General features: G+C 64.0%; 2 protein-coding genes across 15 annotated transcripts in view; one reads left to right on the plus strand and one right to left on the minus strand.

Moving 5' to 3' along the window:
* LOC133263911 (leucine-rich repeat-containing protein 71-like) overlaps positions 1 to 10,769 on the plus strand; it is a 31,018-nt gene extending 20,249 nt beyond the window's left edge. Inside the window, 9 exon segments of the mRNA XM_061443780.1 lie at positions 4,511 to 4,670; positions 7,413 to 7,496; positions 7,571 to 7,658; positions 7,728 to 7,816; positions 7,892 to 7,962; positions 9,241 to 9,360; positions 9,443 to 9,555; positions 9,926 to 10,735; positions 10,738 to 10,769. Coding sequence (XP_061299764.1) covers positions 4,511 to 4,670; positions 7,413 to 7,496; positions 7,571 to 7,658; positions 7,728 to 7,816; positions 7,892 to 7,962; positions 9,241 to 9,360; positions 9,443 to 9,555; positions 9,926 to 10,735; positions 10,738 to 10,769 — 1,567 coding nt within the window.
* Positions 10,740 to 27,293, minus strand: part of ARHGEF11 (Rho guanine nucleotide exchange factor 11) — a 28,996-nt gene continuing 12,442 nt past the window's right edge. For 3 of the 14 annotated variants that reach the window (XM_061443802.1, XM_061443800.1, XM_061443790.1), the window contains 27 exons: positions 25,195 to 25,237; positions 24,666 to 24,762; positions 24,454 to 24,576; positions 24,183 to 24,206; positions 23,666 to 23,810; positions 22,830 to 22,929; positions 22,251 to 22,280; positions 21,833 to 21,962; positions 21,421 to 21,600; positions 21,015 to 21,062; positions 20,340 to 20,527; positions 19,652 to 19,798; positions 19,157 to 19,236; positions 18,859 to 18,984; positions 18,663 to 18,780; positions 18,145 to 18,323; positions 17,977 to 18,052; positions 17,172 to 17,339; positions 16,973 to 17,060; positions 16,793 to 16,894; positions 16,574 to 16,650; positions 16,274 to 16,501; positions 15,244 to 15,480; positions 14,252 to 14,344; positions 13,725 to 13,891; positions 13,432 to 13,618; positions 10,740 to 11,167 (listed from right to left, as the gene is read on the minus strand). In XM_061443802.1, coding sequence (XP_061299786.1) covers positions 11,124 to 11,167; positions 13,432 to 13,618; positions 13,725 to 13,891; positions 14,252 to 14,344; positions 15,244 to 15,480; positions 16,274 to 16,501; positions 16,574 to 16,650; positions 16,793 to 16,894; positions 16,973 to 17,060; positions 17,172 to 17,339; positions 17,977 to 18,052; positions 18,145 to 18,323; positions 18,663 to 18,780; positions 18,859 to 18,984; positions 19,157 to 19,236; positions 19,652 to 19,798; positions 20,340 to 20,527; positions 21,015 to 21,062; positions 21,421 to 21,600; positions 21,833 to 21,962; positions 22,251 to 22,280; positions 22,830 to 22,929; positions 23,666 to 23,810; positions 24,183 to 24,206; positions 24,454 to 24,576; positions 24,666 to 24,762; positions 25,195 to 25,237 — 3,225 coding nt within the window. In that variant the 3' untranslated portion in view covers positions 10,740 to 11,123. The remainder of the gene's footprint in view (positions 11,168 to 13,431; positions 13,619 to 13,724; positions 13,892 to 14,251; positions 14,345 to 15,243; positions 15,481 to 16,273; positions 16,502 to 16,573; positions 16,651 to 16,792; positions 16,895 to 16,972; positions 17,061 to 17,171; positions 17,340 to 17,976; positions 18,053 to 18,144; positions 18,324 to 18,662; positions 18,781 to 18,858; positions 18,985 to 19,156; positions 19,237 to 19,651; positions 19,799 to 20,339; positions 20,528 to 21,014; positions 21,063 to 21,420; positions 21,601 to 21,832; positions 21,963 to 22,250; positions 22,281 to 22,829; positions 22,930 to 23,665; positions 23,811 to 24,182; positions 24,207 to 24,453; positions 24,577 to 24,665; positions 24,763 to 25,194; positions 25,238 to 27,293) is intronic. The other 11 variants (XM_061443803.1, XM_061443795.1, XM_061443804.1 and 8 more) reach the window with 9 other exon arrangements.

Genomic DNA, 27,293 nt, shown 5'->3' on the forward strand with positions numbered 1-27,293 from the left:
TGCAGCGCTATGGGTGCTGTCGCTGCAGGGTCCCAGTGCAGCGCTATGGGTGCTGTCGCTGCAGGGTCCCAGTGCAGCGCTATGGGTGCTGTCGCTGCAGGGTCCCAGTGCAGCGCTATGGGTGCTGTCACTGCAGGGTGTCAGTGCAGCGCTATGGGTGCTGTCCCTGTGTGTCCCAGTGCAGCGCTATGGGTGCTGTTACTGTGTTTCCCAGTGCAGCGCTATGGGTGCTGTCGCTGCAGGGTCCCAGTGCAGCGCTATGGGTGCTGTCCCTTTGTGTTGCAGTGCAGCGCTATGGGTGCTGTCACTGCAGGGTCCCAGTGCAGCGCTATGGGTGCTGTCCCTGCAGGGTCCCAGTGCAGCGCTATGGGTGCTGTCACTGCAGGGTCTCAGTGCAGCGCTATGGGTGCTGTCGCTGCAGGGTCTCAGTGCAGCGCTATGGGTGCTGTTACTGTGTCCCAGTGCAGCGCTATGGGTGCTGTCCCTGTGTTTCCCAGTGCAGCGCTATGGGTGCTGTCGCTGCAGGTTCCCGGTGCAGTGCTATGGGTGCTGTCTCTGTGTCCCAATGCAGCACTATGGGTGCTGTCCCTTTGTGTTCCAGTGCAGCGCTATGGGTGCTGTTGCTGCAGGGTCCCAGTGCAGCGGTATGGGTGCTGTTGCTGTGTTCCGGTGCAGCGCTACGGGTGCTATCCCTGTGTGTCCCAGTGCAGCTCTATGGGTGCTGTCACTGCAGGGTCCCAGTGCAGCGCTATGGGTGCTGTCGTTGTGTGTCCCAGTGCAGCGCTATGGGTGCTGTCCTTTGTGTTCCAGTGCAGCGCTATGGGTGCTGTCTCTGTGTCCCAGTGCAGCGCTATGGGTGCTGTCCCTTTGTGTTCCAGTGCAGCTCTATGGGTGCTGTCGCTGCAGGGTCCCAGTGCAGCGCTATGGGTGCTGTCCCTGTGTTTCCCAGGGCAGCGCTATGGGTGCTGTCCCTGTGTTTCCCAGTGCAGCGCTATGGGTGCTGTTACTGTGTTTCCCAGTGCAGCGCTATGGGTGCTGTCGCTGCAGGGTCCCGGTGCAGCGCTATGGGTGCTGTCTCTGTGTCCCAGTGCAGCGCTATGGGTGCTGTCCCTTTGTGTTCCAGTGCAGCGCTATGGGTGCTGTTGCTGCAGGGTCCCAGTGCAGCGCTATGGGTGCTGTTGCTGTGTCCCGGTGCAGCGCTATGGGTGCTATCCCTGTGTGTCCCTGTGCAGCTCTATGGGTGCTGTCACTGCAGGGTCCCAGTGCAGCGCTATGGGTGCTGTCGTTGTGTGTCCCAGTGCAGCGCTATGGGTGCTGTCACTGCAGGGTCCCAGTGCAGCGCTATGGGTGCTGTCTCTGTGTCCCAGTGCAGCGCTATGGGTGCTGTCCCTTTGTGTTCCAGTGCAGCGCTATGGGTGCTGTCGCTGCAGGGTCCCAGTGCAGCGCTATGGGTGCTGTCGCTGCAGGGTCCCAGTGCAGCGCTATGGGTGCTGTCACTGCAGGGTCTCAGTGCAGCGCTATGGGTGCTGTCCCTGTGTGTCCCAGTGCAGCGCTATGGGTGCTGTTACTGTGTCCCAGTGCAGCGCTATGGGTGCTGTCCCTGTGTTTCCCAGTGCAGCGCTATGGGTGCTTTCGCTGCAGGGTCCCAGTGCAGCGCTATGGGTGCTGTCACTGCAGGGTCCCAGTGCAGCGCTATGGGTGCTGTCGTTGTGTGTCCCAGTGCAGCGCTATGGGTGCTGTCACTGCAGGGTCCCAGTGCAGCGCTATGGGTGCTGTCTCTGTGTCCCAGTGCAGCGCTATGGGTGCTGTCCCTTTGTGTTCCAGTGCAGCTCTATGGGTGCTGTCGCTGCAGGGTCCCAGTGCAGCGCTATGGGTGCTGTCGCTGCAGGGTCCCAGTGCAGCGCTATGGGTGCTGTCGCTGCAGGGTCCCAGTGCAGCGCTATGGGTGCTGTCGCTGCAGGGTCCCAGTGCAGCGCTATGGGTGCTGTCACTGCAGGGTGTCAGTGCAGCGCTATGGGTGCTGTCCCTGTGTGTCCCAGTGCAGCGCTATGGGTGCTGTCACTGCAGGGTGTCAGTGCAGCGCTATGGGTGCTGTCCCTGTGTTTCCCAGTGCAGCGCTATGGGTGCTGTCGCTGCAGGGTCCCAGTGCAGCGCTATGGGTGCTGTCCCTTTGTGTTGCAGTGCAGCGCTATGGGTGCTGTCACTGCAGGGTCCCAGTGCAGCGCTATGGGTGCTGTCACTGCAGGGTCCCAGTGCAGCGCTATGGGTGCTGTCACTGCAGGGTCTCAGTGCAGCGCTATGGGTGCTGTCGCTGCAGGGTCCCAGTGCAGCGCTATGGGTGCTGTCACTGCAGGGTCTCAGTGCAGCGCTATGGGTGCTGTCCCTGTGTGTCCCAGTGCAGCGCTATGGGTGCTGTTACTGTGTCCCAGTGCAGCGCTATGGGTGCTGTCCCTGTGTTTCCCAGTGCAGCGCTATGGGTGCTGTTACTGTGTTTCCCAGTGCAGCGCTATGGGTGCTGTCGCTGCAGGTTCCCGGTGCAGTGCTATGGGTGCTGTCTCTGTGTCCCAGTGCAGCACTATGGGTGCTGTCCCTTTGTGTTCCAGTGCAGCGCTATGGGTGCTGTTGCTGCAGGGTCCCACTGCAGCGGTATGGGTGCTGTTGCTGTGTTCCGGTGCAGCGCTACGGGTGCTATCCCTGTGTGTCCCAGTGCAGCTCTATGGGTGCTGTCACTGCAGGGTCCCAGTGCAGCGCTATGGGTGCTGTCGTTGTGTGTCCCAGTGCAGCGCTATGGGTGCTGTCCTTTGTGTTCCAGTGCAGCGCTATGGGTGCTGTCGCTGCAGGGTCCCAGTGCAGCGCTATGGGTGCTGTCACTGCAGGGTCTCAGTGCAGCGGTATGGGTGCTGTCCTTTGTGTTCCAGTGCAGCGCTATGGGTGCTGTCGCTGTGTGTCCCAGTGCAGCTCTATGGGTGCTGTCCCTGTGTTTCCCAGTGCAGCGCTATGGGTGCTATCCCTGTGTGTCCCAGTGCAGCTCTATGGGTGCTGTCACTGCAGGGTCCCAGTGCAGCGCTATGGGTGCTGTCGTTGTGTGTCCCAGTGCAGCGCTATGGGTGCTGTCACTGCATGGTCCCAGTGCAGCGCTATGGGTGCTGTCTCTGTGTCCCAGTGCAGCGCTATGGGTGCTGTCCCTTTGTGTTCCAGTGCAGCTCTATGGGTGCTGTCGCTGCAGGGTCCCAGTGCAGCGCTATGGGTGCTGTCCCTGTGTTTCCCAGGGCAGCGCTATGGGTGCTGTCCCTGTGTTTCCCAGTGCAGCGCTATGGGTGCTGTTACTGTGTTTCCCAGTGCAGCGCTATGGGTGCTGTCGCTGCAGGGTCCCGGTGCAGCGCTATGGGTGCTGTCTCTGTGTCCCAGTGCAGCGCTATGTGTGCTGTCCCTTTGTGTTCCAGTGCAGCGCTATGGGTGCTGTTGCTGCAGGGTCCCAGTGCAGCGCTGTGGGTGCTGTTGCTGTGTCCCGGTGCAGCGCTATGGGTGCTATCCCTGTGTGTCCCTGTGCAGCTCTATGGGTGCTGTCACTGCAGGGTCCCAGTGCAGCGCTATGGGTGCTGTCGTTGTGTGTCCCAGTGCAGCGCTATGGGTGCTGTCACTGCAGGGTCCCAGTGCAGCGCTATGGGTGCTGTCTCTGTGTCCCAGTGCAGCGCTATGGGTGCTGTCCCTTTGTGTTCCAGTGCAGCGCTATGGGTGCTGTCGCTGCAGGGTCCCAGTGCAGCGCTATGGGTGCTGTCACTGCAGGGTCTCAGTGCAGCGCTATGGGTGCTGTCCCTGTGTGTCCCAGTGCAGCGCTATGGGTGCTGTTACTGTGTCCCAGTGCAGCGCTATGGGTGCTGTTACTGTGTCCCAGTGCAGCGCTATGGGTGCTGTCCCTGTGTTTCCCAGTGCAGCGCTATGGGTTCTTTCGCTGCAGGGTCCCAGTGCAGCGCTATGGGTGCTGTCACTGCAGGGTCCCAGTGCAGCGCTATGGGTGCTGTCACTGCAGGGTCTCAGTGCAGCGCTATGGGTGCTGTCCCTGTGTTTCCCAGTGCAGCGCTATGGGTGCTGTTACTGTGTCCCAGTGCAGCTCTATGGGTGCTGTCACTGCAGGGTCCCAGTGCAGCGCTATGGGTGCTGTCATTGTGTGTCCCAGTGCAGCGCTATGGGTGCTGTCACTGCAGGGTCCCAGTGCAGCGCTATGGGTGCTGTCGCTGTGTGTCCCGGTGCAGCGCTATGGGTGCTGTTGCTGAGTGTCCCCGTGCAGCGCTATGGGTGCTGTCACCGTGTCCCGGTGCAGCGCTATGGGTGCTGTCGCTGTGTCCCAGTGCAGCGCTATGGGCGCTGTTGCTGAGTGTCCCCGTGCAGCGCTATGGGTGCTGCCCCTGTGTCCCAGTGCAGCGCTATGGGTGCTGTCGCTGTGTCCCGGTGCAGCGCTATGGGTGCTGTCATTCCGCCCCGGGCGCTGTCATTCCGCTCCTTGCCGCAGGTGGCGCCACCTCTCGCTGCGCTGCTGCAGCATCGGGGCCGCGGCCGCGGAGCGCATCGGGAGGAGCCTCTCGACCCCCGGGAGCTGCAACCGGCGCCTCGAGTCGCTGGTGCTGAGCTTCAACCGCATCGGGGACCGCGGCGCCCAGCGAATCGCAGAGGTGGGCACCGGCCCGCGGGGCCTTTGCCCCTGTGCCGGCACACCCTGCACCCAGCACCCTGCATCAAACACCCAGCACCCAGCACCTGCACCCTGCATCAAACACCCTGCACCCAGCACCTGCACCCTGCATCAAACACCCAGCACCCAGCACCTGCACCCTGCATCAAACACCCTGCACCCAGCACCTGCACCCTGCATCAAACACCCTGCACCCAGCACCTGCACCCTGCATCAAACACCCAGCACCCAGCACCTGCACCCTGCATCAAACACCCTGCACCCAGCACCCTGCATCAAACACCCTGCACCCAGCACCTGCACCCTGCATCAAACACCCTGCACCCAGCACCTGCACCCAGCAACAAACACCCTGCACCCAGCACCTGCACCCTGCAACAAACACCCAGCACCCAGCACCCTGCATCAAACACCCTGCACCCAGCACCTGCACCCAGCACCAAACACCCTGCACCCAGCACCTGCACCCTGCAACAAACACCCTGCACCCTGCACCCTGCATCAAACACCCTGCACCCTGCACCCTGCATCAAACACCCTGCACCCAGCACCCTGCATCAAACACCCTGCACCCTGCACCCTGCATCAAACACCCAGCACCTGCACCCTGCACCAAACACCCAGCACCCAGCACCTGCACCCAGCAACAAACACCCTTCCCGCACCCTGCACCCAGCAACAAACACCCTGCACCCTGCACCCCGCACCTGCACCCAGCACCCAGCAACAAACACCCTGCACCCTGCACCCCGCACCTGCACCCAGCACCTGCACCCAGCACCCTGCACCAAACACCCTCCCAGTACCCTGCATCCAGCACCCTGCAACAAACACCCAGCACCCTGCACACCCTGTCAGCACCCTGCACCCAGCACCCTGCACCAAACATCCTGCACCCTGCACCAAACACCCAACACCCAGCACCACGCATCCAACACCCAGCACCCTGCACACCCTTTCAGCACCCTGCACCAAACACCCAGCACCCTGCACACCCTGTCAGCACCCTGCACCCTGCACCAAACACCCAGCACCCTGCACCCAGCACCAGCATCCTGCACCCAGCACCCTGCAACCAGCACCCCGCAACCAGCACCCCGCACCCAACACTATCAGCCATACCCTGCATCCAGCATCAGCGTCCTGCATCCAGCACCCTGCACCCAATACCCAGTGCCAGTACCCTGCACCTGGCATCAGCATCCTGCACCCAGCACCCTGCACACATCACCCTGCACCCATTACCTTGCACCAGTACTCATCATCCAGTGCCAGCGACCAGTACCAGCACCCTGCACCAGTATGCATCACCCATATCCAGCACCCATACCCTGCACCCATTACCCATCACCAGTACCCATCACCCTGCACCCAGTACACTGCACCCATTACCCAGCACCATATGCAGGCCTAGCATGTAGTACCTGCACCCTCCACCTTTCATCCCACACCCAGTACCCATCACCCACACCTGTTACCCATCACCCTGCACCCAGCACCCAGCACCCATTACCCTGCACCAGTACCCATCACCCATCACCTTTCATCCTGCACCCATCACTCATGACCCCGCACCCATCACCCAGTACCCATCACCCCGCACCCAGCACCCATCACCTTTCATCCCGCACCCGTTACCCATCACCCGTCACCCATCACCCAGTACCCATTACCCAGTACCCATCACCCTGCACCCATCACTTTTCATCCCACACCCATTACCCAGTACCCACCACCCTGCACCCATCACCTTTCATCCCGCACCCATCATCCAGTACCCACCACCCTGCACCCATCACCTTTCATCCTGCACCCATCACTCATGACCCCGCACCCATCACCCAGTACCCATCACCCCGCACCCAGCACCTTTCATCCGGCACCCATCACCTTTCATCCCGCATCCATTACCCATCACCTGTCACCCGTCACCCACCACCCCGCACCCAGCACCCATCACCCCTCACCCATCGCCCTCACCCCGCACCCATCATCCTCACCCCGCACCCATCACCCCGCACCCATCGCCCTCACCCCGCACCCATCACCCCGCACCCATCGCCCTCACCCCTCACCCATCACCCTCACCCGGCACCCATCACCCTCACCCCGCACCCATCGCCCTCACCCCGCACCCATCACCCCGCACCCATCGCCCTCACCCTGCACCCATCACCCCGCACCCATTGCCCTCACCCTGCACCCATCACCCCGCACCCATTGCCCTCACCCTGCACCCATCACCCCGCACCCATCGCCCTCACCCCGCACCCATCACCCCGCACCCATCGCCCTCACCCCTCACCCCGCACCCATCACCCCGCACCCATCGCCCTCACCCCGCACCCATCGCCCTCACCCCGCACCCATCACCCCGCACCCATCGCCCTCACCCCGCACCCATCACCCCGCACCCATCACCCTCACCCCGCACCCATCCCCCCGCACCCATTGCCCTCACCCCGCACCCATCACCCCGCACCCATCCCCCCGCACCCATCACCCTCACCCCTCACCCATCACCCCGCACCCATCACCCTCACCCCTCACCCCTCACCCATCCCCCCGCACCCATCGCCCTCACCCCGCACCCATCACCCCGCACCCATCACCCTCACCCCTCACCCATCCCCCCGCACCCATCACCCTCACCCCTCACCCATCACCCATCACCCATCGCCCTCACCCCTCACCCATCACCCGGCTCCCTCCCGTCCCTCAGGGGCTGCGCCTGAACCGCTCCCTGCTCTCCCTGTCCCTGGCCAGCAACGACATCGGTGACGCCGGGGCCTCGGCGCTGGCCCAGGTGGGTGCCCCCGCTCCCGGTGCCTCGGCCGCGGCTCTCTCCGGGACCGCTCCCGCTCCCGCCGCTGCCCGCAGGTGCTGGCTCCCTTCGCGCTCACCCCCGAGGAGGAGGCGCAGCGGCGGCGGCTGCTCCTGGCGCGGGCCCTGGGGCGCTCCCGTGCGGTGAGGACCCCCCCCCCCCCCCCAACCCCATCCGGGGGGGTCCCAGCGCTGATCCCGTCCCTGTTCCCCCCCCCCAAGGAGCCCGAGCCCCGCGGAGACCCCGCTGCGGGCGGCAAAGGGGCCCCGGCCCGGCCCGGCAGAGCCGGCCCCAGGAGCAAGGTGAGAGCGGGGCCGGGCCCCACGGGGCGCCGGGGGGGGGCAGCGCCCTCAGGGCCCCTGCCCCGTCCATTGCAGGAACCGCAGCGGAAAGAGGAGCTCAAACAGAGCAAGAAGCGTGAGAGGGGCTGCGAGGGGCGGAGGGAACAGTGGGGATGGGAAGGATGGGGCTGGGGGCACAGGGGGGCCGGGGCAGGGTGAGGTTGGGGGCACAGGGGGGCACAGGGGGTCAGGGGCAGGGTGAGGTTGGGGGGCACAGGGGGGGCACAGGGGGTCAGGGGCAGGGTGAGGTTGGGGGGCACGGGGGGGCACAGGGGGTCAGGGGCAGGATGAGGTTGGGGGGCACAGGGGGGGCACAGGGGGTCAGGGGCAGGGTGAGGTTGGGGGGCACAGGGGGGGCACAGGGGGTCAGGGGCAGGGTGAGGTTGGGGGCACAGGGGGGCCGGATGGGGTTGGGGGGGCACAGGGGGTCAGGGGCTGGATGAGGTTGGGGGGCACAGGGGGGGCACAGTGGGGCCGGGAGCAGGATGAGGTTGGGGGGCACAGGGGGTCAGGGGCAGGATGAGGTTGGGGGCACAGGGGGGCACAGGGGGGGCACAGGGGGCCGGGGGCAGGATGAGGTTGGGGGCACAGAGGGGGGCACAGGGGGGGCACAGGGGGTCAGGGGCAGGGTGAGGTTGGGGGGCACAGGGGGGGCACAGGGGGGCAGGGGCAGGATGAGGTTGGGGGGCACAGGGGGGGCACAGGGGGGGCACAGGGGGTCAGGGGCTGGGTGAGGTTGGGGGCACAGGGGGGGCACAGGGGGGGCACAGGGGGTCAGGGGCAGGGTGAGGTTGGGGGCACAGGGGGGGCACAGGGGGGGCACAGGGGGTCAGGGGCTGGGTGAGGTTGGGGGCACAGGGGGGGCACAGGGGGTCAGGGGCAGGGTGAGGTTGGGGGCACAGTGGGACTGGGGCAGGGTGAGGTTGGGGGCACAGGGGGGGCACAGGGGGTCAGGGGCAGGGTGAGGTTGGGGGCACAGGGGGGGCACAGGGGGGGCACAGGGGGTCAGGGGCTGGGTGAGGTTGGGGGCACAGGGGGGGCACAGGGGGTCAGGGGCAGGATGAGGTTGGGGGGCACAGGGGGGGCACAGTGGGGCCGGGGGCAGGATGAGGTTGGGGGGCACAGGGGGGGCACAGGGGGGCCGGGGGCAGGATGAGGTTGGGGGGCACAGGGGGGGCACAGGGGGTCAGGGGCAGGGTGAGGTTGGGGGGCACGGGGGGGCACAGGGGGTCAGGGGCAGGATGAGGTTGGGGGGCACAGGGGGGGCACAGGGGGTCAGGGGCAGGATGAGGTTGGGGGCACAGGGGGGGCACAGGGGGGTCGCAGTGGTCCCGGGTCTCCCCTGGGGCCCGCCCCGGCTCAGCCCCGTGCCCGCTCCCCGGCAGCGCCGGAGCCGAAGCCGGGCGCGCAGAAGCCGAGCGCGGCCGCGGAGCCGCTGCCGGGCGCGGGCGGCCCCGGGGCGCTGCTGCCCGGGAACCGCTCCCTGCGCAGCCTCAGCCTGGACCGTGAGTGCGGGGGGGGGAACGGGACCAGGACCGGGACCGGGACCCGCTGCGGGCCCTGACCCCCCCCCCCGGCCCCCCCCAGACAACCGCGTGTCCGAGCGCGGCCTCGGAGCCTTCCTGGCGGCGCTGGAAGCGCAGCAGCGCGAGGAGCCCAAGGGGCCCGGGCAGCAGGGGCTGGAGCGGCTCGGGCTGGAGGTGCCGGGGGGGGGGCGTCGTGTGGGGCTGGTGCTGCCGTGGGGTTGGTACTGACATGGGGCTGGTGCTGCCGTGGGGCTGGGATTGACATGGGGCTGGGATTGACATGGGGTTGGTGCTGCCGTGGGGTTGGTGCTGCCATGGGGCTGGGATTGCCATGGGGCTGGGATTGACATGGGGCTGGGATTGACATGGGGCTGGTGCTGCCGTGGGGCTGGGATTGACATGGGGCTGGTACTGCCATGGGGCTGGCATCACCTTTGGGATGCCATCATGTGGGGCTGGCATCACCGTGGGGCTGGCATCACCATGGGGCTGGTACTGCCATGGGGCTGGCATCAGCGTGGGTCTGACACCCCCTTCCCTGCAGAGCAACCGCATCCCTCCCACCAGCCCGGCCCTGGCCCGGCTGCAGGAGCTGCTGCCGCTGGAGCCCGGTCCCAAAGCCCCGGAGCAGGAGGAGGAGCAGGATGCGGGCACTTAGGGCGGTCCCGGTCCCGGTCCCGGGTCCTGGCCTTCCCCTTGGAAACCAACCCCAAACCCTTGTGTGGAGAGGAGGAAAAGAACCGGGATCCGGGAGGGAAAGAACTGGGATCCGGGAGGAAAAGAACCGGGATCCGGGAGGGAAAGAACCGGGATCCGGGAGGAAAAGAACCGGGATCCGGGAGGAAAAGAACCGGGATCCGGGAGGAAAAGAACCGGGATCCGGGAGGGAAAGAACCGGGATCCGGGAGGGAAAGAACCGGGATCCGGGAGGGAAAGAACCGGGTTCCAGGAGAGAAAGAACCGGGATCCGGGAGGAAAAGAACCGGGATCCAGGAGGGAAAGAACCGGGATCCGGGAGGAAAAGAACCGGGATCCAGGAGGGAAAGAACCGGGATCCAGGAGGGAAAGAACGGGGATCCGGGAGGAAAAGAACCGGGATCCAGGAGGGAAAGAACGGGGATCCGGGAGGAAAAGAACGGGGATCCGGGAGGGAAAGAACTGGGATCCGGGAGGGAAAGAACCGGGATCTGGGAGGGAAAGAACCGGGATCCAGGAGGAAAAGAACCGGGATCCGGGAGGAAAAGAACCGGGATCCAGGAGGGAAAGAACGGGGATCCGGGAGGAAAAGAACCGGGATCCAGGAGGGAAAGAACGGGGATCCGGGAGGAAAAGAACCGGGATCCAGGAGGTCCAACCGCACCGCTCGCTCTCGGCTCTATTATATATAATATATATATGGGCCCCCCCGCGCCGGCCTCGCCGCGACACCCGGGAGGGGGAGATGGGACCTGGCTCCCCCTGGGGTCACCGACTGGCACCGGGGGGGGGACACCCGGTGCAGGGGGGCCGCGGGTGGGTATTTACAGGGGGGGCACGTACGTACATATTTATAGGTGGGGGGGCCGCAGCGCGGGGGGACAGAACAAAGTGCATTTATACAGACCGGATCCAGCTCCCGCGGGGGGGCCCGATGGGTGCCATGGGGGGGCCCGATGGGTGCCATGGGGGGGCCCATAGGGGCTCCCTCCTGCCAGCCCAGCCCACAGCTGGGGGGGGGGGGCTTGGGGGGGGCCCCACTGCTGCTAAAGGTCAGGAGGGGGGGCCTCGGCCAGGGGGGCTCTGGAGCCTGGAAGAGAGGGGAGAGGGGTGAGGAATGGGGGGGGAGGATGGAGGGGGGGGGATATCATGGGATAGAGGGGGGGGTCTGCATGGAAGTGATGGGGATGTGATGGGATGGAGGGGGGGCTCTGCATGGAAATGATGGGATGGAGGGGGGGCTCTGCATGGAAGCGATGGGGATGTGATGGGATGGAGGGGGGGCTCTGCATGGAAGCGATGGGGATGTGATGGGATGGAGGGGGGGCTCTGCATGGAAGTGATGGGGATGTGATGGGATGGAGGGGGGGTCTGCATGGAAGTGATGGGGATGTGATGGGATGGAGGGGGGGCTCTGCATGGAAGTGATGGGGATGTGATGGGATGGAGAGGGGCTCTGCATGGAAGCGATGGGGAGATGAGATGGGATGGAGGGGGGGCTCTGCATGGAAGTGATGGGGATGTGATGGGATGGAGGGGGGGTCTGCATGGAAGTGATGGGGATGTGATGGGATGGAGGGGGGGGCTCTGCATGGAAGTGATGGGGATGTGATGGGATGGAGGGGGGGCTCTGCATGGAAGCGATGGGGGGATGTGATGGGATGGAGGGGGGCTCTGCATGGAAGTGATGGGGATGTGATGGGATGGAGGGGGGCTCTGCATGGAAGTGATGGGGATGTGATGGGATGGAGGGGGGGCTCTGCATGGAAGCGATGGGGGGATGTGATGGGATGGAGGGGGGGCTCTGCATGGAAGCGATGGGGATGTGACGGGATGGAGGGGGGGCTCTGCATGGAAGTGATGGGGATGTGATGGGATGGAGGGGGGGCTCTGCATGGAAGTGATGGGGATGTGATGGGATGGAGGGGGGGCTCTGCATGGAAGTGATGGGGGGATGTGATGGGATGGAGGGGGGGCTCTGCATGGAAGCGATGGGGATGTGACGGGATGGAGGGGGGGCTCTGCATGGAAGTGATGGGGATGTGATGGGATGGAGGGGGGGCTCTGCATGGAAGTGATGGGGATGTGATGGGATGGAGGGGGGGCTCTGCATGGAAGTGATGGGGATGTGACGGGATGGAGGGGGGGCTCTGCATGGAAGTGATGGGGATGTGATGGGATGGAGGGGGGGCTCTGCATGGAAGTGATGGGGATGTGATGGGATGGAGGGGGGGCTCTGCATGGAAGCGATGGGGGGATGTGATGGGATGGAGGGGGGCTCTGCATGGAAGTGATGGGGATGTGATGGGATGGAGGGGGGCTCTGCATGGAAGTGATGGGGGGATGTGATGGGATGGAGGGGGGCTCTGCATGGAAGCGATGGGGATGTGATGGGATGGAGGGGGGCTCTGCATGGAAGCAATGGGGATGTGATGGGATGGAGGGGGGGCTCTGCATGGAAGCGATGGGGGGATGTGATGGGATGGAGGGGGGGCTCTGCATGGAAGCGATGGGGATGTGACGGGATGGAGGGGGGGCTCTGCATGGAAGTGATGGGGATGTGATGGGATGGAGGGGGGGCTCTGCATGGAAGTGATGGGGATGTGATGGGATGGAGGGGGGGCTCTGCATGGAAGTGATGGGGGGATGTGATGGGATGGAGGGGGGGCTCTGCATGGAAGCGATGGGGATGTGACGGGATGGAGGGGGGGCTCTGCATGGAAGTGATGGGGATGTGATGGGATGGAGGGGGGGCTCTGCATGGAAGTGATGGGGATGTGATGGGATGGAGGGGGGGCTCTGCATGGAAGTGATGGGGATGTGACGGGATGGAGGGGGGGCTCTGCATGGAAGTGATGGGGATGTGATGGGATGGAGGGGGGGCTCTGCATGGAAGTGATGGGGATGTGATGGGATGGAGGGGGGGCTCTGCATGGAAGCGATGGGGGGATGTGATGGGATGGAGGGGGGCTCTGCATGGAAGTGATGGGGATGTGATGGGATGGAGGGGGGCTCTGCATGGAAGTGATGGGGGGATGTGATGGGATGGAGGGGGGCTCTGCATGGAAGCGATGGGGATGTGATGGGATGGAGGGGGGCTCTGCATGGAAGCAATGGGGATGTGATGGGATGGAGGGGGGGCTCTGCATGGAAGCGATGGGGGGATGTGATGGGATGGAGGGGGGGCTCTGCATGGAAGCGATGGGGATGTGACGGGATGGAGGGGGGGCTCTGCATGGAAGTGATGGGGATGTGATGGGATGGAGGGGGGGCTCTGCATGGAAGCGATGGGGGGATGTGATGGGATGGAGGGGGGACTCTGCATGGAAATGATGGGATGGAGGGGGCTCTTACCTGGGGCACTGGTGGCAGGCCCCTGCAAGCTCCGCAGGGCACGGGACAAGGGACTGTCGCTGTCGGGGCTGGGGGGCTGCTGGCCCCATGGCTCCATCTCTGGGGCTGAGCCCCCCAGGGGGGTGGCATCGGCTGAGGAGCTGCGCCCCAGCGACCGCAACAGCTCCCGATGGGCTCTTTCCACAGCCTGGAGCAGAGAAATGGGGTCATGGAGAGGGGGGCACACAACACCCAATGACCCCCCCATAACGTGCCCCCCCCCCCCAGCTCCCCATGCCCGGCTTGGGGCTCACCTTCAGCCTGTTGAGCTTCAACGTGAGCTGCTCGATGGTGCGGAAGATGAGGTCCACGTCCCCGGGGGGAGCCTCGGGGGGGCTCAGCTGGGCCGGTGGCTCCCTGGGGGGGCTCGGTGGGGGCACTGGTGGCAGCCCCATGGGCATGCTCACATAGAAGTAGTTGCCTTGAGAGGGGATGAGCAGCGTTAGGGGGCAGGGACCCATGCGGGGAGGTGCTGGTGGTGTCACGGGGGGGTTTGCTGTGTCCCCCCCATGCAGGATGTGTCCCTTTGTGGTGGGATAAGGACACAGACCCGGCCCCAGCTCACTCTGGGTCCTGGCTGTGGTGGCACGGGGTGGCCCTGGCCATGGGGCCAGTCCTTAGGGACAGTGTGGGGGGGGTGTGTGTGTCCCTCAAAGGACAGGACCCCCGAGTGCCAACGGCCCCCCCACCAGGGTCTCATGTGCCATTAGAGGATGAGGCCTCCTGGGGCCACAGGGACAACAATGGGGCCACCGAGACATGGGGAGGGGGGGCTCTTTACCATCTACATTAGCTCCGCCTCCTTCCTGCAGCTCAGTTTCTGATTGGCTGCTACCTGGAGAGGGCGTGGCCTCCTTGCCCCCCTCTGCCCGGGCTGTGCACCCCGAAAAGAAAGGGGGGGTCGGGGAAAGGGGGTGAGCAGAGCCCGCACCCAGCACTGGCACCCATCAGCATCCCAGCACAGGAACCCCATCACCAGCACCCCTCACCTGCACCCATCAGCATCCCAGCACAGGAACCCCATCACCAGCACCCCTCACCTGCACCCATCAGCATCCCAGCACCAGAACCCCAGCATCAGCACCCAGCATCCAACACCAGAACCCCACCACCAGCACCCATCAGCACCCAATCACCAGTATTTGTCAGCACCCCCTCACCAGCACCCATCAGCACCCCACCACCAGTATCCATCAGCATCCCACCACCAGTATCCATCAGCACCCCACCACCAGTATCCATCAGCACCCCACCACCAGTATCCATCAGCATCCCACCACCAGCACCCATCAGCACCCCACCACCAGTATCCATCAGCATCCCACCACCAGTATCCATCAGCACCCCACCACCAGTATCCATCAGCATCCCACCACCAGTATCCATCAGCATCCCACCACCAGTATCCATCAGCACCCCACCACCAGTATCCATCAGCATCCCACCACCAGCACCAATCAGCACCCCACCACCAGCACTCATCAGCATCCCACCACCAGCACCCATCAGCACCCCACCACCAGCACCAATCAGCACCCATGCAAGCCCCGGCACCCTGGGGTGCACAGTGGACGGGGGGGGGTTCACGAGCATCCCTCAGCCCCCATTGTGAGCCCCCAGCCCCGATCCAGCAGCGCTCACTTGGGCGGGTGGCAGCGAGACCCCAAATCCCAGCCTGGGGCAGGTCAGGGAGAGGAGAGGGGAGGGAGGAAGAGGAAGAGGAGGAAAGGGGGGGTCCCCCCGTGCCCGCCCACCCAAGCCCCCTCCCGCCACCTTTCCGGACGACTCTGAGCTCCTCGGCGGGTCCCGGTCCCGGCCCGTCCCGGGGCTCCGCGTCCTCGGGGGGCTCCGCCAGCGCCTCCTGCAGGGCCGAGTCCTGGCCGCAGAGCACCGAGTCCCAGGCCTGGCCCGCGGCCCCGCTCACCGACGGCGTGGGGGTGAGCTCGTCCTCGGGCTCCGCGTCCCGGCCCGGCACCAGCCGCCGCAGCAGCAGCACCCGCAGGCTCTCCACTGCCGCGGGTGAAAGAGGAGTCAGAGCCTCCACGGGGAGGGCGGCATCAGGGGGAAAGGGAGGAGGAGGAAAGGGGAGAGAGGAGGAGGAGGAGAAAGAAAGAGGAGAGGAGGAAGAGAAGGGAGGAAGGAGAAAAAAAGGAAAGGAAGAGAAGGAGAAGGAAGAAGGGAAGGAGGAGAAGGAGAGGAGAAGAAGGAGGAAAGGAGGAGGAGGAGAGGAGGAGAAAGAAAGAGGAGAGGAGGAAGAGAAAGAGAAGGCAAGGAGGAGAAGGATGAGGAGAGGAGGAGGAAGAGAAGGAGAGGAGAAGAAGGAGGAAGAGAAAAAAAGGAAAGGAAGAGAAGGAGGAGGAAGAAGGGAAGGAGAAGGAGAGGAGAAGAAGGAGGAAAGGAGGAGGAGAAGGAGAGGAGGAGAAAGAAAGAGGAGAGGAGGAAGAGAAAGAGAAGGCAAGGAGGAGAAGGATGAGGAGAGGAGGAGGAAGAGAAGGAGAGGAGGAGAAGGAGGAAGAGAAAAAAAGGAAAGGAAGAGAAGGAGGAGGAGAAGGAGAGGAGAGGAGGAGGAAAAGAGGAGGAGAAGAAGAGGATGAGGAGAAGGAAGAGAAGGAGAAAGAGGAAGAGAAAGAGGAGAGGAGGGGAAGGAGGAAGAAAATGAGGAAGAGAAGGAGAAAGAGGAAGAGAAACAGGAGAGGAGGGGAAGGAGGAAGAAAAGGAGGAAGAGAAGGAGAAGGAGAAGGAAAAAAGGAGGAAGAGAAGGGGGAGGAAGAGAAGGAGGAGAAGGGCTCTCCACGGCACTCACCGTCCTCCAGCGCTGCCTCCGCCAGTCCCTCTGCACTGGCAGGCCCCGGGAGCAGCAGACACATGGGGGGCCCCAGCTGCTCGGCTGGGTGGGGGTCAGGCACCTCCACAGCAGCCCCTGTGGGCAGGGGGGCTGCGGGCAGCTCCTCCTCCCCTTCCTCCACCTCGCTGCTCAGCGGCTCCTCGGGGGCCTTCTCCCTGCCCAGCAGCGCGGGGGCATTGACGTCTGCTGCAGGAGCAGGGGAGAGGTGAGACCCACGTCCTGCCTCCCCGGGACGGGCAGGGCTGGGGCAGCTCTCACCTGAGGGGCAATCCCCTGCCTCTGCTCCAGAGCCTCGGGACAGGATGGGGGAGACATCGGGGTCCTGCAACACCAGGCTGCGAGGATGAGGATGGAGACGGCGCATTAGGAGAGGCAGGAGCCGGGGGCTGCCACCACTGGAGCCCCCCCAGGGAGCAGGCAAGAGCCCGGTGCCCACCGCACCCCCCCGTGCCCAGAGCACGGCACCGGGCTGCTCACCCTGAGGCTGCCCCACGGGAGGGCTCCGGCGTGCGGCGCTTGGGGGGGAAGGTGGCGTTCCTGGTGGCACTCTGCACCGCCTCCTCCAGCAGCTCCATCCACCTGCAGGGCCCAGAGCCCCTGGTCAGCTCCCCGGGGGGCTCCTCACCCCCCCTGCAGCCCCATCCCCATGCTCCTTACGTGTTCTTCTCGGAGGACGTCAGTGCCACCAGCTCATAGATCTGGGGTCCCAGCTCTGAGGTGCAGATGATGAAGAGGGCTCGTTTATCTGTGTGATGAGGAAGGTCAGCACGTGGCATGGGCTTCACCCCGACCCACATGGTGGTCACAGGACACAGGGTCCCCACTGCCAGCCCCATTGCCTTCCCCTTGCTCTGACCTGTGGCCACGGAACGGATGAGCACTGAGTTGAGCTTGAGGACGGGGCTGAAGGTCTGCTTGTTGTCCGAGGAGCCCAGCGCTGTCTTGCTGTGGCACTTGAGCACCAGCTTCTCATCCTGTTTCTGCAGCAGCACCAAGAGGTCCTCGAGGAGCAGCACGTGCAGGTCTGGGGTGGGAGAGGAGACGGGATTCAACCAGGGAACCTCCTGCCTTGCAGCCAAGAGGGATGATGGCCCCATGGATCCAGCAAAGGGGGGCTAAGGGAGTCCCTGTAATGCTGCTGGGCTGGAGGTGAAGTGCCCATGTCCTGGGGGATCTGAGGATGCAGGAGCTGCTGGTACCGGGTGATGGGGAAGGTCCATAGAATCATGGAAAGGTTTGGGTTGGAAAGGACCTTAAAGATCAAACACTGCCAGGGACGGGGCAGCCACAGCTGCTCCATTCAGCCCATTCCAGTGTCCCAGCACCCTCACAGGGAAGAACTTCCCAACATCCAACCTAAATCCCCCCTGTTCCAGTCTGAACCCATCACCCCTTGTCCTGTCGCTCCAGTCCCTGATGAAGGCCCCTCTCCAGCATCCTTGCAGCCCCCTTCAGACACTGGAAGCTGCTCTGAGCTCTCCACGCAGCTTCTCTTCTCCAGGCTGAGCAGCCCCAATGTTCCCAGCCTGGCTCCTATGGGAGCTGCTCCAGCCCCTGCTCATCCCTGTGGCCTCCTCTGCACTTGCTTCAGCAGCTCCACGTCCCTCTCACACCGAGTACCCCCAACCTGTGCTCCGAGCCCCACATCACGCCCTCCATACCCACAGTCTTGTCCTTGCTGACGCGCCAGCTGAGCGGCCCCTCATGGATCATGCGCCGGGAGGTGAGGTCCAGGCTCTGCGGGAAGCCACAGCTGGAGCTGAGCATGGGCTGGGATGTGCACATCCCCCCCCCAGCCCCCTTGGGTGCTGCAGGGACCCGGGGGTTACCTTGAACTCAGCAGCCAGGGGGTTGCTGGTCCTCTCCAGCGAGGTGGCATCCAGGCGCTTCTGGTAGCCCTCCAGGCGGTGCCGGTTCTCCGCTCGCTTCACGGCCTCATTCACGTGCCGCAGGATGTCCCGGCACTGGTCCCGGGCTCGGCACAGCTTCTCGTGCTCCGAGGTGCCCGCTGCCGTGGCACACAGTGGGGACAGGGGCTCAGCACCACCCAGCCCCGGCGCTGGCCCCATCCCGCTGCCACGGCTCCCGGGCACAGAACGCTGCCAGCCCGCAGCTCCCTGTGGAGAACAGGGGGGACGTTTCCCACCCCCAGCACTCCCCCGCCTTGGCTCTTCCAGCTGGGAAGGCACCAGGTCCCTCCCCACCACCCTTTGCTCTGGATGGCAACAGAGAGGCGGGAGCCCCGTGGGAGAGCGCGGTCATCTCCCTCCATCCTGAGCATGGGCTGGAGATGGGAGCACGGAGCTGAGCAGCGTGGGGGCCACCCCCGGGTGCCCCCAGCCCCTACCCTCGGTGTGCTTGATGATGTTCTCCAGCAGCAGCGGGTACTTGGTCAGGCGCTGCATTTCCGAGATGATCAAGTCCTTGAGCTGCAGGCGCCGGCACTGAGGGTTGCTTTCTGCTTCCTGCAGTGGAAGGGAAGAGGGTGGAAGGCTTGAGGTGGGATCGGGGGGTGCCGGGGGAGCACCAGGACAAGGGCCAACCTGCATGAAGATCTGGAAGCGGGTCTCCTTGCGCTGCTTGGTTTTGATGAGCTCAAGGGCAATGGATTGGTAGGAGCAGAAGTCAGCAGCGACCTGCTGGATCTCCTCTTTGGCCAGGCCGTCAAACTGAGGGGGGGCAGAGGAAAACGGGGCTCAGGCTCCCCCAGGCTTGGCCCTGAGCCCCCCATGTCCCTCAGCTCCAAGCACAGCCAGCGGACAGCGTGGGGTCACCTCCACCTCCCTTAGGGAGGTCACCCCCTCCGTGCTAGAGGGGCTCCACCACCCCTGCGCCCCTCACCCGAGACAGCATGAGATCCCCGATTTCCTTGATGATTGGTCCTTCTTCCCGGAGCTTCTTCATGGATTCGGAGAGAGAATCTGCACAAGGATGGGGGCAGACAGGATCCCGTGAACAAGGGGCCAGGGCCACCGGTGTGAGCCCCCCCCTGAGCTGCCTGTGCCCCAGAGGGTCCCTGCCAGCTCTTGGGCATGGGCAGGAGGAGCTGAGAGCCTGATGGGCTTCAATTGCTGCATGCCAGGGAGTGTGACACCAAAAGCAGGCCCTGGAAGGGCCACACCAAGGGCTGGTGCTGACCAGGCATTGGCACAGCCTGGGAAAAACAGGCTCTGGATTGCTCCCAGGAGAGGGAATGGAAAGACTGGAGCAGCGAGATGACACCATGCCATCAGCAGGGCTGCTCTGGAAGGCCGGTGGCCGGGTGGGCCACCCTCTGCTCCCACCACAGAGGGGATGCTTCCAGGGCAGAGCACAATCCAATGGGAAGAGGCTTACTGTGGATTTCTATCAGGTCAGGGAGGTTGGGGAAGAGCAGCGCCAGCTCCTCCCGGGACAGCAGGCTCTCCTTCTTCATCCGCTGGTAGAAGAGGAGGTCGAGGACCCGGAGGATGCGGAGGTGGGAGCCTTCGGTGGCAAAGAGCTCTGTGTGAAAGGCACAGGGGTGGAGAAGGGCCCCTCATGTCCCTGGGGTGCCCCTCGTGTCCTCGGGGTGCCCCTCATATCCCCAGGGTGTCCCTCATGTCCCCGGCGTGCCCCTCATATCTCCGGGGTGCCCCACATATCCCCAGGGTGGCCCTCATGTCCCTGGGGTGCCCCTCGTGTCCCTAGGGTGCCCCTTGTGTCCTCGGGGTGGCCCTCATATCCCCAGGGTGCCCCACATATCCCCAGGGTGGCCCTCATGTCCCTGGGGTGCCCGTCATGTCCCCGGGGTGCCCCTCATATCCCCAGGGCCCCACATAACCCCAGGGTGTCCCTCATGTCCCTGGGGTGCCCCTCATATCCCCGGGGGCCCCACATAACCCCAGGGTGTCCCTCATGTCCCCAGGGTGCCCCTCGTGTCCTCAGGGTGCCCTCATGTCCCCAGGGTGCCCCTCGTGTCCCCGAGGTGCCCCTCGTGTCCCCAGGGTGCCTTCACATTCCCAGGGTGCCCCTCGTGTCCCCAGGGTGCCCGGTGCCTCCTTACCATTGATGACCTCTTGCCGGTCGATCTCCTTCTGGGGCAGGTTGGCCACCAGGTCCCTGCTGACCGAGTGCTGCCAGTTCTGGGTGTCCAGCTCGGGCTCCAGGTCCGAGAGCTGCCCCTGCTCGTCCTCCAGGAGGTGGGGCAGGAAGGGATCCACGCCGAAGCCCAGGTTGGGGGATTCGATGCTCCTGGGGGGGAGAAAGGCGGCGGTGGGAGTCCTCTGCAGCCACCCGCGTCCAGCCAGCCCAACCCCGCAGCTCCCAGCACAGCCAATATCTACCTGGGCCCTATTTTCGGCTCGAACCCGGGGCCTTCAGCACAAGAAGTACAGAGCCTCTGACTCTGGAGCTAACAGACTAGGTCCCCCAGCAGACATCTACATAGGTCCTTTTAGCTCCTGCGGGAGACACAAGGGAACAGAGCTGCCCCCTCGCCCCAGGAGGATGGAGAACTAAGAGGGGACTCCCCCCGGGGCACTGCCTCCCCTTGTGCTCTGTCAAGGCTCGCTGACGGGCAGGGCCAAGCTAGGAAGGGACAGATGGGATCCTCTTTTGGGAGCCCCAGAGTGGGGGCACAGCCCCAGCACACCCCTACAGTGACCTCCTGCTCTGAAGGAAAGCTGGCCCCGGGGCCCCGGCGCGGTACAGACACCGAGAGCAAGGCTGGGCCACTCACCTGTGCCCCATCTTCGGCGTGTACGGAGGGGTGGGATTTTCCAGCGACCTGGGGAGGGATTGGGAGAAGTCACCCTCGTGTCCCGGCATCCCGGCCCCTCTCCTGCCCATGGGGCAGCACCCAGCAGCGCTTCCCTAAGGCCTCACACATCCAGGGCTGGTGCCACCGCTGCGAGAGGGCGTTGGGACACAATGGGAAGTAAAGCCCAATTCGCTCTGCTTTTCCCTGGAAAAGCTCAGCCAGGGCCACAGACACCCCACTCTGCACGGCCCGGCTTGGCCTTGACCCACAGGCTTAGCTAAAGCTTCCCCAAGGCAAGGCCTGCCCATCCCAGCTCCTCTTTGAAGCCAACACCTCCATAGGACCCCAGGTCTGCCCTTCCCGGGGCTTGGATGGTGCCTCCCACCTTGTGGACAAGCTGGAAGCCGAGGATGATGCTGACTGGTGGAGCCTGGTGGCCTCAGCCGCCGCATCCATGTCCACGTCGCTGCGGGACCGAGGAACGTTTTCCACCTTCCGGGATTTCTTCATCTCTTCCCGACCTTTCAAGCTCTCGGAGCGGCCCAGCTTCACCTCGGCACGGGAGCTGCAGGAGGAGACAGAGCCCAAGGAGGCTGTGGCTGCCCCATCCCTGCTCAAGGCCAGGTTGGACACAGGGGCTTGGAGCAAGCTGCTCCAGTGGAAGGGGTCCCCGTCAGGAGCTTTAAGGTCCCTTCCAACCCAATTCCATGATTCCAAGGCCAGGAACAAGCAGGGGCATCCCAGCAAAGCGGCTGTGGGACCCCTGGAGCTGCTCCCCACGTGTGCCCGTGTCCCACCTGTCCGACTCCAGCAGGTCCTCAGGGAAGCTGCCGGTGGAGAGGCGCTGGGAGCCGGGCTCCTGGCTCTCGCAGTGCTGGTTGTTCTCAAAGTGCTGGATGATGTTCCTCACATTGCCGGGTTTGACTGCTGGCGCCAGAGCAAGGAGGGAACAGCAGTGAGATGGGGTTGGGAGGAGATGCGGGTGCTGCCGCCCACCCCGTGGCCAAGCACTGGTGACCATCACTGAGGGCATTCCAGCCTCCAGGGGGAGATGGGCTGAGCAGGCAACAGGGATGGCGATGCTCAGCCCTGACCCTGAGCCCACCCAACACCCGGTGCAACAACACTGGGGTAGCTCGGGGAGGGGCTGGGGGGGGGCATAAAATAAAACTAAGCACATGAGGTGAAGGGCAAACAAAAGAAGAGGCCTTTTACCTTCAACAGGGGACAAAGGGACATGAAATGCTGGAAGGGAAAAACAAAAATGAGATGTCAACTCAACCCTGCATCTTGGCAACGAAGGAGGCAAGGAGGGGATGGGTGAGCCAATGCATGAGAACTGAAAGCAGAAGGGGAGGAGGAGAAACAGGGGCACACACGTGTGTACACACACACACACACACACACACACACACACACAGGCACACGCTTGCTCTCCACCACCTCATGGGACCATAGATGAGCCCTTCAGTGCCATGGCTTAGTGGTGGCCTTGGCAGTGCTGGGGACCAGTTGGGCTTGATGAGCTTAAAGCTCTTTTCCAACTGGATTGATTCCATGCTCCCTGATTCTACCTCAACCCCCAGGAGCTGTGGCCCTTTTAAGATGCTGTCAGCAGCCCCTAACCTATAAATCTGTGGGGAGAGCTCGGTTCTGCTCCCTTCCCTCTCCCCTCAGAGCCATGTGGGAGCACAGAGGGTTGAGAGGGGTTCCAAGGTGCCCTGGGCACGCTGCTGCTCCTGCAGGCAGCAGAGGAGCTGTGGGTGCAGCACTCCAGGAGGCCCCAGTACTCACTGCTCTGGGAGCTGATTTTGGGCTTCCCAATGTACTTGAGGATGGGGTTGCGCTTCTTGTCTTCCATGGCATCCTTGTCCTTCTTCGTGCTGCTGCTCTGCTGGGACACCCCAGAGGAACACTGATAAACACCATGGGGGCACCAAGGGTGTCCCCAACCTTGGCCATGCTGGAACTGCTTGGGAAAGGATGGGGCTGGGATCTGGCTCTGGCATTAAGCAGCTGAGACATGGGGGGAGATGGGGATCTCTGGAGTACCACTCCCTGGGCTGCTTCAGAAGTCCTCCCCCCCTGCAGCACTGGGTGCAGCTCTGGTGTCCTCAGCATAAGGACATGGAGCTGCTGGAGCAAGTGCAGAGGAGGCCACGAGGATGAGCAGGGGCTGGAGCAGCTCCCATAGGAGCCAGGCTGGGAACATTGGGGCTGCTCAGCCTGGAGAAGAGAAGCTGCGTGGAGAGCTCAGAGCAGCTTCCAGTGTCTGAAGGGGGCTGCAAGGATGCTGGAGAGGGGCCTTCATCAGGGACTGGAGCGACAGGACAAGGGGTGATGGGTTCAGACTGGAATAGGGGGGATTTAGGTTGGAGATAGGGAAGTTCTTCCCTGTGAGGGTGCTGGGACGCTGGAATGGGTTGAATGGAGAAGCTGTGGCTGCCCCATCCCTGGCAGTGTTCAAGGCCAGGTTGGACACAGGGGCTTGGAGCATCCTGCTCCAGTGGAAGGGGTCCCTGACCGTGGCTTTAGGTGAGCTTTAAGGTCCCTTCACCCCAACCCATTCCATGGTTCCATGACCAAGCAGCATGAGTGCAGCCCCTGGCCGAGGAGCAGCAGCCTCCCACCTTCTTGGCCTTGGGGAAGAAGGGGAGCCACTTGTCCCTGTCCGGGAGGGACGGGGCCTTCTCGCTGGCGCCGGCTGCCCGGGGCTCGCGGCTGCGGATGCCTGCGTGGTTCATGTAGGTGCTGAGGGCAAAGGCCATGGGGGAGCTGCAAGAGAGCAGAGCGTGAGGCTGGAGATCCAGCTCGGGGAGGCAATGGGGGAGGCTGGGATGCCCCGTGGGACTCTGGGGGCAGAGAGGGTCCATTCTGGGCAGGAGAGGATGCCCAAGGGATGTAGGGCAAGGGAGAAGGGAGGAAAGGCAAGAACAGCTCAAGAGGGTGATCTGGGGCTGCACCCAGCACCCTGGGACCCTGAGACCCTGAGGTCAGTGTCCACCCTTCCCCAGGGCCACCCAGGAGCCCACAGGGATATGCCTGGCATGGGAAGGGGATGCTCCTGTGACTCCTTTTGCCTCCCAGCTAAGAGCTGTAAGGCAGCCACACCTGGATGTGCTCCGGCTATGCCCTGGGGCCACTCACCTCCGGTCCTCTTCATACTTGGACCTGGAAAGGGAGGTGGGGAGGGATGAAAGAGCTTGTTAGGAGCAGGCTCCTGTCCTGGGTGCCCTCCTCCCCTCACTGCCCCTGCTCCAAACCCTCCTTCCCTCCTCTCGCATGGCAGAAGCAGGGATGGGGCAGGATCAAGGAGCAGAGCCAAGCTTGAGCCCAAGCCCCTTCCCAACGCCCTCGCCCCGCATCCGAGCGGAGAGACGCTTCCCAATGCACAGGGCAGGGTGGCACCAGCACTCACAGGATGTCACCCAACTGGGCCAGCTGCTTCTCGGCCACTTGCCGCTCCTTCTGGGGGTCCCCATCCAGGTCCAGGAGGTCGTTCTCCCCATAGAGACTGCCCAGGCCCATGGTGCGCTTGGTTCTGTGTGGGTCAGGGGCAAGGCCATGAGCCCAGGCACCGGCCACCGGCACAGGCAGGAGCTCATTGAGCTCCTGGGCTGCTGCACCCACCGGTAGTCCTGGATCTGCTCCTGGATCTCGGGCATCACCATCTCCTGGGCTTCAAAGAGGGCGGCTCGGACGTCGTCCCCATTCCGCAGCCGGGTCTCTGGGATGGGAGAGGAGCAGCAGTGTCACAGCAGGCAAGGAAGGGCACAAGGGATCTTCTGGATGGGGCTTGGAGCAAGCTGCTCCTATGGAAGGTGTCCCTGCCCATTGGAGCTGGGTGAGCTTTAAGGTCCCTTCAACCCCAACCATTCCAGGATTCCAGGATTCTGGCAGCCTCAGGCCCTTGGGCAGAGTGGGGCAGGAGGGAGACCACGGAGCCTCTCCCTGCAGAGCCAGCCCCTCGCTAACTGGTTTCCAGTTCACACACCCGGGCTGAGACACCTGCCTTTAACAAGAGCCCTGGGAAGAGCTCAAGAGCCCCATTCCCAAACCTTGGCATGGCCAAGTGCTGCAGAAATCCTTTGGGATCTGGACCTGGCATCCCAATAAGAGCCCTTGGGAGGGGAAGGGGCCGGCGGGGCCGCTCACTCACCGATCTCAGCCAGGAGCTGCTCGGCCACTTTGACCCGGAGAGGCTGCGGAGGGAAGGCACAAGAGGTGCTCAGCACCGGGCTCCCCTTCCAGTGCAGGGCTGGGGACAGCCTCAGGGCAGGGTGGGGAGGGTGCCCTGTGCCCCTGCACCATCACCCTATGGCGAGCTCTGCAGCAGAGAGGTGGGAGCTGGGCATCTCCCGCAGCGAGCACCCAGCGCTCATCGCAGCACCCAACGCATCCCAGCACCCAACACATCCCAGCACCCAACACATCCCAGCACCCAGTGCTCATCCCAGCACCCAACCCGTCCCAGCACCCAACGCATCCCAGCACCCAACACATCCCAGCACCCAACACATCCCAGCACCCAACCCGTCCCAGCACCCAACGCATCCCAGCACCCAACACATCCCAGCACCCAACACATCCCAGCACCCAACCCGTCCCAGCACCCAACACATCCCAGCACCCAACACATCCCAGCACCCAACACATCCCAGCACCCAGTGCTCATCCCAGCACCCAACACGTCCCAGCACCCAGTGCTCATCCCAGCACCCAACCCATCCCAGCACCCAGCGCTCATCGCAGCACCCAACACATCCCAGCACCCAACCCATCCCAGCACCCAACACATCCCAGCACCCAGCACTCATCGCAGCACCCAACACATCCCAGCACCCAATACATCCCAGCACCCAACACGTCCCAGCACCCAACACATCCCAGCACCCAACCCATCCCAGCACCCAGCGCTCATCGCAGCACCCAACACATCCCAGCACCCAACACGTCCCAGCACCCAACACATCCCAGCACCCAACACATCCCAGCACCCAACCCATCCCAGCACCCAGTGCTCATCCCAGCACCCAAAGCACCCAACCCATCCCAGCACCCAGCACTCATCGCAGCACCCAACACATCCCAGCACCCAATACATCCCAGCACCCAACACGTCCCAGCACCCAACACGTCCCAGCACCCAACACGTCCCAGCACCCAACATATCCCAGGACCCAGTGCTCATCCCAGCACCCAACACGTCCCAGCACCCAACACGTCCCAGCACCCAACATATCCCAGGACCCAGTGCTCATCCCAGCACCCAACCCATCCCAGCACCCAGTGCTCATCCCAGCACCCAACCCACCCCAGCACCCAGCGCTCATCGCAGCACCCAACACATCCCAGCACCCAATACATCCCAGCACCCAACACATCCCAGCACCCAACACATCCCAGCACCTAACACGTCCCAGCACCCAACACATCCCAGCACCAAACACATCCCAGCACCCAACACATCCCAGGACCCAGTGCTCATCCCAGCACCCAGCGCATCCCAGCACCCAACACATCCCAGCACCCAGTGCTCATCCCAGCACCCAACACATCCCAGCACCCAGCACTCATCCCAGCACCTAACACATTCCAGCACCCAGTGCTCAACCCAGCGCCCAAAACATCCCAACACCCAACACTCATCCTAGCACCCAACACATCCCAGCACCCAGCGCTCATCCCAGCACCCAGTGCTCATCCCAGCACCCAACCCATCCCAGCACCCAGTGCTCATCCCAGCACCCAACCCATCCCAGCACCCAGTGCTCATCCCAGCACCCAACACATCCCAGCACCCTTTCCAGCACCCTGCACTCATCCCAGCAGCCAACACATCCCAGCACCCATTCCAGAACCTTGCACCCATCCCAGCACCCAACACTCATCCCAGCACCCAGTGCTCATCCCAGCACCCAACCCATCCCAGCACCCAGTGCTCATCCCAGCACCCAACCCATCCCAGCACCCAGTGCTCATCCCAGCACCCAACCCATCCCAGCACCCAGTGCTCATCCCAGCACCCAACCCATCCCAGCACCCAGTGCTCATCCCAGCACCCAACACATCCCAGCACCCTTTCCAGCACCCTGCACTCATCCCAGCAGCCAACACATCCCAGCACCCATTCCAGAACCTTGCACCCATCCCAGCACCCAACACTCATCCCAGCACCCAGTGCTCATCCCAGCACCCAACCCATCCCAGCACCCAGTGCTCATCCCAGCACCCAACCCATCCCAGCACCCAGTGCTC

Source organism: Pezoporus flaviventris, unplaced genomic scaffold, assembly GCF_033815535.1.
Source record: "Pezoporus flaviventris isolate CSIRO_AGI_PZ_B2104156 unplaced genomic scaffold, CSIRO_AGI_Pfla_v1 ptg000530l, whole genome shotgun sequence".
In the NCBI taxonomy this organism is placed as follows: Eukaryota; Metazoa; Chordata; class Aves; order Psittaciformes; family Psittacidae; genus Pezoporus; species Pezoporus flaviventris.